Here is an 11,413-nt window from a genome sequence, read left to right as displayed (position 1 = left end):
TACTGTTTTCACCAGCTTTTCTCTGATTGGTCGTTTAAGGATGTCACCAAACTTCTGTCATCCAATCACTTTGCACCGCGTTTGTTACTGAATTGTATAAACATTTTATTTTTTTACTCTTGATTAAGAGCATACATGCAAAAACTATGCCAAAAGAAATGGGCAAATTTATTTGTGCGTTTTATTTAAGATAAGATAAGATAAGATATTCCTTTATTAGTCCAGCAGTGGGGACATTTGCAGTGTACAGGAGCAAAGGGGATAGTGCAAAAAACAAGATGCATCAGTTAACAGTTAAAAAAAAAAAGAGCTAAACAAAGTGTAACAAAATATGAACCATTTAAATAGAAGGCAGTATAAAAATAGGAGCAGTATATACAGTATTGACAATAAACAGACAATAAACAAAATTGCATAAGTGTAAAATGATATTGCACAGTGAGAATGAATGAATTAATGAAATTCCACCTGAAAATATCAGGTTCTTGTCAGTTTTTTGGTGTGTAAGTGTTTGAGGTCTAATGGGAGCAGTGCTGGTTGTGGAGTGTGACAGCTGCAGGAATGACATTTTAGAGCAGCAAACAGTTTATGGTGTGTATCTTCTGAATTAGTATATATTGTGCTTTATCTTGAAAACCATTATCAATTACTAAAGTAACTGTTTATTACTCTTGCCTGGACAAAATACACATTCTATTTCCTACAAGCCAGTTCAGACCTCCAGTTTCATTTACGCCTGTCACCAAACTTCTGTCATCCAATTACATTGCACCGCGTTGTTACTGAAGAATTGTATAAACATTTTATTTTTTACTCTTGATTAACAGCGTATGCAAAACTAGGCAAAGGAACGGAGCAAATTTATTTGTATTTGTAGGAGCAATCCATACGGAAATCTGTATAAATGGGCATTTTAGAGCAGCAAACCGTTTATGGGGTGTATCTTCTGAAGTATTATGTATTGTGCTTTATCTTGAAAATCATTATCAATTATTAAAGTAAAAGTGTTTATTACTCTTGCCTGGACAAAATACACATTTTATTTCCTACAAGTCAGTTCAGACCTCCAGTGACCAAACTACAGTATGTCAAGACAAGTAATCTTCATTTCATGCATAAATTACCTGCCAGGTTTACCACCCACACTATGTCTCAAACACTGTAAGCCCTTTCAGGATGCTTCATTGTACTGTCCCAATAGATACATGTTTGTTGTGGGTAAGGGTTTCAGTTCACAGGCCAGAGAAAGTTGATCCTGTTCCGTAAGTGATAGGGTATTCTTCTTTTGTCTCTCTCTAGGCTGTCAAGGTAGGACCAAGTTCCTGTATTCTGCGGCGCAGCTCCGTGGAGTCCAACAGAGGGCCAGATTGAGGTTCCTGTAGGTACACAGAAAGACTCCTGCAACACACAAGGCATATAGCAGTTAGAAGGAGAGTGACATCACAGCATAGTAAATGTGCTCTGTCTAAAGCAGCAAGAGATTGATTAAACTACTAGGGGCATACATTTTTATTTTCTTGAAATTTATCCTGTTTAGACCTAGTATCTTAAATCAGCACATATTCAGATTGTGTCCCAACTGTGACAGACTCCAGTTCATAAGTGGCATCAGAATACATCCCAAATGAATTTTGAGTAAACACTTGTGATCAGATTTTAGTGTCCCTGTTTATATTTGAGTTTATCTGTAACATTTGCACATGGCCATCTGGACCAAACAGCTAGAGAAAATGATAGTAGTCCCTCTTTGATGCATCGCCCCAGGTGTAAGTCTATAGTTGAAATCGCTATTTTTTGCTTTATAATACATATTGTAATTTTGCCAATCTATACAATGGAATATGGTGAACCACTTAACATTATGCATTTCTCGTTGTCTAACTTAATTACTTCAGTTAATTATATATTTGAGTTCATGTTACCAGGTGATGACATTTTCCCTTCATACCAACAACAATGAGGGGAAACAACATGATACTATACCAGATGCTTCATAGTTTTGCTGTAATTTAAAATTAAAAAATAGTCAACAGCGATCTTAAAAACTCAGAGATCTTTAGAATATCAATCAAATGTTTTTGTGAAAATTTTGTCTTGCACTTTAAAGTTTAGCAAACTAAAATCTTTAGTGTGGTTCACCCTGTGTTCACCCCAATCTACACAGTGCATTGTCACATGGGTTCCTGACACCTCTGAGTGTGGTTACAATCAAATCAGTTGGTTTTGGGCACAGTCACACATGTATGTAGAGCTGTACACGTGTAACCAGGTCACCCGCGAAGCATTTTGTGTGAACAGTGTGAACAAAGTGTGTGACATACTGCACACTATAAACCACAAAGCCAGTGAATATAAGAATGCCAGTGTCTTACTCTACTGAGGATTGTGGGGTGACGCTCCAGGTCTTTTCCCAACAAGCGGCTGCCTCCCGTCTCCTGCCAAGCCTCCACAGCACCTCACCACACCACAGCCCTGCACCCACACACTCTGAGACAGCACATACAACATGATTACATCTTCTAACAAAAGACCACGCATACCAATTACAGATTCACCACAGTCCTACAGTACATTCATGTCAAATTGATACAGTTCTTGGCTCATACATGTGCAGGTTTGTAGGTGTTATGTGTAAAAAACTCCAAGATAAGATGTGAAGATCATAGTTAAAGTTTACATTTATTATCTGCTCCTCATTAAAGAACAGAGATGATTTGTGGAACATTAGTTTAATTTTCATTCAGACCCTTTTTTATAGGCATTGAACAGACAAACACTGTTCAAATCGTAGTTCATAATGCTCAAGTTTGGGCATTGAGTGAATATGACTGACCTTAACTTGCCTCTGCCCTAGCGCAATGACATGAATCCTGTGTCAAAAATAGCTTCATGCTCTGCTGTCTATATCATTAAGTTACAGCTGTGGTGTGTATACAGTACCTGGGCATGCCTGCATGCTGAGCTGTAGGTCTCTCAGTGCCTCTCTCAGTCGGTCTGTCTGGGTGAAGCTGATGCCCCTACCAGCTAGTGAAAGCCCCTTCAGCCTCTGGAGGACACACAGATCTGTTCCCTGCTTGCCAACCATATCTGCACTGGGGATCTGTGGTGGGAAGCCTGTAAGTGAACAATCAACAGAATAAAATGTAACAGAAGCTGTAGGGTGTGTAAAAAGGTCAATTTCTCTCCAAAGTATCAAAAAAATCAGAAAAGCACTTACCTCTCTTTTCAAAGTGCACCCTCACCAGCAGGTTGAAACACCTGTAATGCAAAATACAATATCATGTGTTTGTTTATAATCCCAAAAACTGATGACAGATGGCAAGCCAATTTCATTTTACAGACCTTGTGTAGTGAGTCACAGCTTGTTTCCAGTCTCTCAGGTGAGTGTGGCAGTGACCCTGGAGGAGGTAGGCAGCTCCCACCCAGAGCAGCATCCCCATCCTATCCTCACCCTCTCCACAGAGAGCCCTGGTCTCAGCCTCACATGTCTCCTCTGGCTCTTCCAACACCATCTTCTCTGGCAGCAGCTCCAGTGTTGTACTGATGACTTCATCGCACAGCGCCATGCAATCAGCTGGCCGTCGGGCCATGAGCAAGGCAGCGCCGGCCTGCAGGTAGAGCTCAGGCAATTTGGGGAGGGGAGGGCCCTCAGCATGCAGCTGAGGCAGAGACATACAGCAAACAGATGTCAGATTCTTCCCTGTGGCAAACACATTATGACTTCTCACAAATGAGCTCATAGCATGCATATATAAATATATCCAAAGCTGACTGTTAAATTATGTTGTGTGTATGTCAGTGTTTTCAGTCTTACTCCATGTTGATCTTCTGAGTGAAGAGCAGCCAGCAGGTCCAAATAATATTCCACACCCTCTGACACCCTGAAGAAAAAGCACCCACTTAACTACAATGTGGGTCCTAATGTATACTATACTGTATGTACTACTACTCTCATCTCCATCTACGTTTTCTGGGTTATTAGCAGTGGTCGGGTGCCAGTAAAAGACTGTGCTGGTCTTCTCACCTCCCATGGAGCACACATTTCAGGGCCAGATTGTGAAGGACAGAGAGGGCAGAGGGAACTGAGAGCAGGCTGCTCAGTGATTGGCTGCGCAGCAGTGAGGACGGGGAGAGGAGATGAGTCCCAGCCAGAGCAGGCTCTGTGGCAGAGGGCAACATCAAAGTCTGTGGGACAAGAGAGGCTTCATGTTTCAGTACGCAGACGTACACTTACATGAATATGTGTCAGTGTCCCAAATAAACTTTTTGGCTCTCCTGCTAAGGGCTATTCCACTACAACAAAGGCAGAGAATATTAAATATTATAAATATATACAAAATAATGTATCTACATTTACAAGACAAACATTTTACAAGCATTTGGCATCTTTCTTTGCTTCCCCTGTATGTACTGATTACTTATGCTACTCACTGAGTGAAGCAAACGAAGAGCTTGTATCTCAGCCTGTGTGTTGCCAAGCTGTCTGTAGATGAGCATGCTCTGGTACAGAGCACACACACACCGGGAGTCTGTCTCCAGTGCCTTCCTGTAACACTGCAATGCCATCTGAGGGCGCGTCTGGAGACAAATGCACAAACTCTCACTGTAGACAAATGCTTAAACCTGTTATGCCCATTATCTGTTTGTATGTGTAGACACTGTCTGCATGTGTACCATATGGGCGAGGCAAGAGCCTGAGAGGAGGTGTGTGTATGCTATTAGAGTTTTGGGAGCAGGCAGGGAGGAAGCTGTCTGCAGACTAGACAACGCTTCTGAACTCCGACCCTCGCTCAATCTTTCTGCACCTTAATGAAAAATACAGAAGACAGCAAAACACAGGATTGCACCCGTGGAAAAAAAGTAAATAGATCATACCCAGGTGAAATACGTATAAATAAAGACATTAACTCTATGCTTAAGCTTCATACAATATTTAAGTCCTGACACAGCAAACCGTATCTCAACGTTCAATATGCGTTAACGAAAAAAACAGGAGTGTTGCTGACCTTGGGCAATTAAAGTACAGATCTGCAATAATTCAATAAGCCTTCTTGGGTCCATCACCAGTTGTGGAATGTCAGAGGACTTTCCCTTTGGCTCGCTGCTCTCCTCATCCCAAACTCCAGTAGACAGCATGTCAAACTCAGAGAACAGCTCATCCTGCAACACAGTAAAAAAAAATACAGTATAGTTTTACAGTATCCCACACAGTTGGGGACTGGACACTGCAGCATGCCGACAAATATACATTTTGCTGGCAGAGACAGGAAAAGAAATATTGGGGGAAATTGCACTTGAATTGTTATGAAGGAGGTTTGCGTTTCTCCATGTTTTCTTCAAACAAACAAAAGCACAACATAATTAATTTCTCTGTGGGATTGGAATATCAATGCAACACTAGATAGTAGTTGGTATGTGGCATATGTCTCGTAAATAACAAACATGGCCTGAACTCCAACATGATGCAGAGACTAGCTTTTGAATTTATAGACATATGGCACATATTCATATCACATAGCCTTCTTACTGGTTACATCACAAACAAAACATGAAAGCTAACTGACCCATTGTTTTAGGAGGACTCAGTGGTTTGGTCAACAACCAACAACCAGAGGCTAAATGAAAGCCACCTCATCAGCCTAAACAAACTGTGCTTAACAGGTAGATGCAGCAGAGTTCAAGTGAGGAGCGAACACAGCCTTAAAACAGGATCTTACCTGACATTCCTGTATAGTTTTCAGCTGGCAGGTGGATAGCCATATGGCCCACTGCAAACAGAGAAGGTACAGGACACTGGGATTCAAAGCTGTGTTTCCCACTGATTTGAGAACTGTTCTCCAAAAAACAGGAGGGTCTGGAGCAAGAGGGTCATCTCCTGTCATCTGTAGAACTGTATGGAACAAATGCAGACTGTTAGAGTCAGAGTGGAGTAATCCTTCGAGCTAACATTAAACTGAATGTCAGGCTTAAGTGCCTGTGTCATCATTTCACAGCGTAAGCCAACTGTACCTCTCTCTGTGGCTTTTGTGAGGAACAGCTCAGCTTCTGAGAACTGTGACTGAGCAGTGGAGCACATACAGGCATTGTACACCACTGTCAGCTCCAACTGTGTGTGATCTGCAAGAGGAGGGATACCTGTAGGAGAGGGACACGGGGAAAGGAAAGGAGAGGATGCATAATGACGGTAACAGCTGAGCTCTCTGCCTTAACAAATTAGGCCTGGTTACATTCCTGACCACCTCTGAGTGTGGCTACAATCAAATCCCCACTACCCCACATCGGGTTTCACACATATATTTGACCCTTATGAAGGAGATTGAGCACCTTGGATTTTCCTTAAAAGTTTGTGAAACTCAGAGGAACACCATCTCAGATGGGTCTGGTTCTGGCTCTGGTCTCGGCTCATTGCATCTCCTCCTCCTCCTCCTCCTTCTTCTTGCTGCTGAAACAATGAAGTAAAAGCAAACTGGAAAAGTAACCAAGTTCATTTACTTAAGTACAATTTAGAGGTACTATTACTTTACTTGAGTATTTACATCTTATGCTACTTCACATTGCTGCTACACTATAATTTAGTGGGAAATACTTTTTAATCCACAACATCTATTAGGGTTTTACCTCTTAAAAAAGATTTAATACACAATGAAATTACAGTTTTTAATGATGCATATATATATATCATTACCCAACAGTACTACTGAACTGAACAGTAGCACTAAATGAATGCAGAGCTGTGTATTGTTTTATGGATGTTTTTAAGTTGTTTTATAATTTTATTCTCAGGTATTGTCTTATTTATTGTAGTATTTATCAAGTGTACTATTTATAGATTTTAAGGGCTGAGAGCCAGGGTAAAATGCATTTCACTGTACACTGTACTTTTAAATGCATATGACAAATAAACTTGAAACTTGAAACTATATGGGCTACATTTGTTAAAATCAGCTCCATCTTGACCAGCTATTAACATTAGAATGATGCCTACATGTTAATGCATCTGTAATAATAATAATAATGAAATGTAATATAATATAATATTTATGGAGAGCCATTCTGCATAATGACTAGTATTACTTTTGATATATTAGTAGTTGTATATATATATATATATATATATATATATATATATGAAGTAAAGTATTTTTTTATATAATTTTTTTTATTATATATATATTTATATATATATATATATATAAATACATATATATATATATATATTAGTATTATATATATATATATATAGGTAGTATAGTATATTTTTCCGTCAATACTTCTGCATTTAGCCTAAGTAAAACTTAAATGCAAGACTTTGTTATACTGTGGTACTGCCATATTTACTTTACATTAAAAGATATGGATACTTTGATCAGCTAAAATAATCAATACATCAAAGTTAACAGTGGAAAACAGTCTGTTGTATGTTATTAGATACCAGAAGTATAAATTAAAGGTTAGCAAGGATTATACACTGATTCTTGTTGCACTCTTAATCAATATATATATAAAAGGATTAATTATGGTTAGAGGCTGATAATGTTGTGAAGTGAGAGGCTAACGTAAACAGTAGTAAAGAAGTAAACTCCCTACCTTCACTTTGTTTACCAACTCGTTGTTTTCCTGTATCCATCTCTCTAATAAAGACAGTGGTTGATGCATGTTATTAGACATTAAAGGCTGTTTCGTTACAGAGCTGGTGTTGTTTTGTTTGAACTTTCCCTCGTTGGTCAGATGGGAGCTAACTACCACCGGAAGTAAACATCAGAGCAGTGAGGTCGGTGCTGCCCCCTGTGGACAAACCAGGTAACTACACCTGCAGTCTGCTGACTGTCCAGCAGCTGGTGCTGTGACTGAGACAACTTCTCTGATGTTCTGGAAACTTCAATTTTAGGATTTTTTTTTTTTTTTTTTTACAGCCATCAAACTGTGAAGTGCTTCTGCTGTTTTGTGTCTGGTCATTAGCTTTATAACCCTCCAAATAAACATACAGACATTGATAATTGCACAACATTAATGTATTCAGTGCAGTATTCATACAGGTCTAAAGCAAGTGAACACAAGCCAAGGCTGTAATTATATTGCAGCTGAGTCATCCTTGAGGCTGCCAAGACAGCCATTTTTCTAGTTTGTCCCTCCCAAGGTGACTCCCTGTTTTCTCACCCAGTTCCTCTCCTCTCCTCTCCTCTCATCCCTTATTTCATCCCCCCATCAGTGCATCATCTTGTTCCCTGCAACCTCCATTCTTCATCCTCCTTTCTTTCATTGTCTCAAATCACAGAAACCCCTAAATATACCACCATGGAAAAACAAGGGAAGCTCCTGACATAGGCTCCTCCACAATATATACACTCACACACTTGCAGCTGCATAGGCATGCACACACAGATATACACAAAAGATGTCTTTCTTTCTGGTTCCCCATGTCTTTTTTCCCCTATATGGGTTTCACTATTATGTGACATTTTCCTCTGCATCGATCCTGCTATTTTCCATCTCTCTCTGTCTCCCCCTCTCTCCATCCATCCCTTCAAGGACAAGGTCATTACATGGCAGGAACCACCCAAATCATTTTCCGCTGTCCCTCTGCCAATGTCATTCACATGGCAAGACTTCAAAGTTTCGTAAAAAAAAATGTTACCGAAACAAATCCAATCATGGCATCATTAAAGTGCAGATTATTATTTGAGGAACCAACAAAAAAAGAGAAATCTACCTGTTCTGTTGGAGTTAACAGCTACCCAACAGTGTACTTAAACACTCTTCAGATTACGAATATAGTCACTGACCAACACGGGTGATAAAACCCAAACTGTGTCCATGTTTGTAATATTTCTCCAGCAGGTATATTCTACCACAGCATGATAAATTATGAGTCTTTTTTTCTGTAGACTTCAGCTGCTTACTGTTGGTTCAAATAACAAGGTATTGAGGAACATGATATTGAACACAAGATCCTTAACATCACAACTGAATTCTGCCTACTCTGCTCCATTATCCTCATCTATAAAACATGAAGCTAGTGGAGGAAGGGGATGTGCTGCATGTTATTTCTGCCCTGCATGGCCCTCAGCATGTCAGGAACATGTGACATGTGCTGCAAAACACACCATTGCTCGAGGACAGGTTAAGGGCCTTGCATATCACACGGTCCCCTGGGTGTCATTCGGCTGACAATACACATGTTCACAGGGTTGAAGAATGGCTGATACAGTGAAATGACTGTGTGCTGAACCGTCTATTCTTTAACATGCATCTCACAGGAAAGGCACAGTTCTCCCTTCTCCTTTAAGACAAACTCACTCACCCTGAGTTTGAGTAATCAATAGGTGCTGTAACTGGTCCTGTTCTCAGAGCAGACATCCCTTTAGATCAGCAGAGGCAGCTCAGTTTGGTTCTGTGAGTGCTGTATCATCATAGCTCATCCTGATGTGCATGCACTATAATGCTGCTGTTTAAGCTGCTTTTTGGTTTTTATGTCAGTGCTGTGCCATGTTTGGCCTGCAGCCATGTGTGCACATCTGGAGATTATTTAGTCTTCAGCAACAAAAAGAATTAGAAACTAAGGGATGAAAAGTAATGTTTGACGTATAAGGGAGGAAACAATCCTTGTGTGTGTGTGTGTTTGTGTGTGTGTGTAGTAGTAAGAGAGGGAGAGAGTCTGTCAATGGCCCAGCAGTTGAGTTGAGTCCCAGGGGGTTGGCGTGGATCTGCAAACTCACACTGCAGCAGCAGCACAGCTACAGAGAGAATCAGCAGAACACACCGCTCATAATCAGTTCACACTTTAGCCACAGCATATACCCAAAATCTGAATATGTCTTTAAATGTGCAAAATCTTGCAAAAGTGATAAGTTATCAGGCTGTTTATAAAGAGCCACAGCAATTGACAGTTGCAAATATGTCTCATAACTATTTATTACTATTATTATTATATTATTATTAATATAAGTGTTTTTATGCACAAAAAGATATAAAGTGAGAGTGATGCTTTATTTTTTTTTAACATGCTATAAAACCTCCTTTGACCTCCTCATTAACACCTTCAGTAAAAATACAACTCATCAAGCAGGTGCTTCACTGATTATAGGGTGCATATATATTCCTGTGCAGGCAGAAGAGCAGATATCTCTTTAAACAGAGTGTGTCCTGCTGCTGACTAGTGACTTTTCCCTCCCTCCTATATAAACCCAACTATTAATTACTAAAATTATTATATTATTATTAATATAAGTGTTTTTATGCACAAAAAGATATAAAGTGAGAGTGATGCTTTATTTTTTGTTTTTAACATGCTATTAAACCTGCTTTGTTAAAATACTCCTTATTAACACCTTCAGTAAAAATACAACTCATCAAGCAGGTTGCTTCACTTATTAGGGTGAATATATTCAATTTATTCAGTTTTTTTCCCCCAGGCCATCAGACTTTCAAATAGATAATTCATACGATACCTTCTCACACAAAAATATATCTTATACTGTATATACTGTATATGTTCTTAATGTATATGTTCTTAATATGTCTTTGTACAAAGTAATTCCTTTTATAATTGTAATGTAAATGTAATTATAATTCAACTTATTATTTCAATGGAACTTCCCAGCAAAAAGTGTTTCACACGTTTGTACCTCCTATATAAACCCAACTATTAATTACTAAAATTGTTATATTATTATTAATATAAGTGTTTTTATGCACAAAATGTCTTAAGATATAAAGTGAGTGATGCTTTATTTTTTTTAACATGCTATAAAAGCTGCTTTGATAAAATACTCCTCATTAACTACCTAACTACTTACTACTACTATTTACTACTCTAACCAATGGTGCACTTTACACTTACTTTACACTATACATCCTATATATCACTTTATAGACTGCACATATGCACATATTACATTTATTTATTGCACATATTACATTTATTTATTGACGGACTGTACACACTATGTTCAGCCATTCACTCTGTATCTTTTATATCTCTATTATTATAGTTTTTGTATACCTTTACCTCTCCTGTGTTTCACTCTGTTTGCTGATGTTGTTGCTTTGACACCTGAATTTCCCCCCGGGCATTAATAAAGGTTCATCTTATCTTATCTTATCTTATTAACACCTTCAGTAAAAAATACAACTCATCAAGCAGGTGCTTCACTGATTATAGGGTGAATATATTCCTAAATAACCAAAATATGAATATGTCTTCAAATGTGCAAAATCTTGCAAAAGTAATAAGTTATCAGGCTGTTTATAAAGAGCCACAGCAATTGACAGTTGCAAATATGTCTCATAACTATTAATTACTAAATATTATTATATTATTATTAATATAAGTGTTTTTATGCACAAAAACATATAAAGTGAGAGTGATGCTTTATTTTTTTTTAACATGCTATAAAACCTGCTTTGATAAAAT

The 11,413-nt window shown here is 38.6% G+C and overlaps 1 protein-coding gene across 3 annotated transcripts; it reads right to left on the bottom strand.

Moving 5' to 3' along the window:
- Positions 1-151: 151 nt before the first annotated feature.
- fancg (FA complementation group G) lies at positions 152-8,838 on the bottom strand. Of its 3 annotated transcripts, none has more exons than XM_037776945.1 (14): positions 7,588-8,838; positions 6,325-6,442; positions 6,010-6,135; positions 5,718-5,890; positions 5,007-5,160; positions 4,675-4,799; positions 4,432-4,578; positions 4,025-4,185; positions 3,815-3,881; positions 3,343-3,659; positions 3,218-3,258; positions 2,941-3,114; positions 2,373-2,487; positions 152-1,398 (listed from the first exon to the last, which is right to left on the bottom strand). In XM_037776945.1, the coding sequence occupies exons 1-14, from the start codon at positions 7,666-7,668 to the stop codon at positions 1,296-1,298; spliced, it is 1,902 nt and encodes a 633-aa protein (XP_037632873.1). In that variant the 5' UTR covers positions 7,669-8,838; the 3' UTR covers positions 152-1,295. The 3 variants fall into 3 exon arrangements, with proteins under 3 accessions (XP_037632873.1, XP_037632872.1, XP_037632871.1); XM_037776944.1 differs by having other exon boundaries at positions 4,675-4,805; positions 6,325-6,439; positions 7,588-8,836; XM_037776943.1 differs by having other exon boundaries at positions 4,675-4,805; positions 7,588-8,835.
- Between the last annotated feature and the right edge of the window lie 2,575 nt (positions 8,839-11,413).

This window comes from Sebastes umbrosus, chromosome 8 (assembly GCF_015220745.1).
Source record: "Sebastes umbrosus isolate fSebUmb1 chromosome 8, fSebUmb1.pri, whole genome shotgun sequence".
NCBI classification, from domain to species: domain Eukaryota; kingdom Metazoa; phylum Chordata; class Actinopteri; order Perciformes; family Sebastidae; genus Sebastes; species Sebastes umbrosus.
Note: the sequence above shows the minus strand (reverse complement) of the source record. Positions and strands in the feature narration are given on the sequence as shown.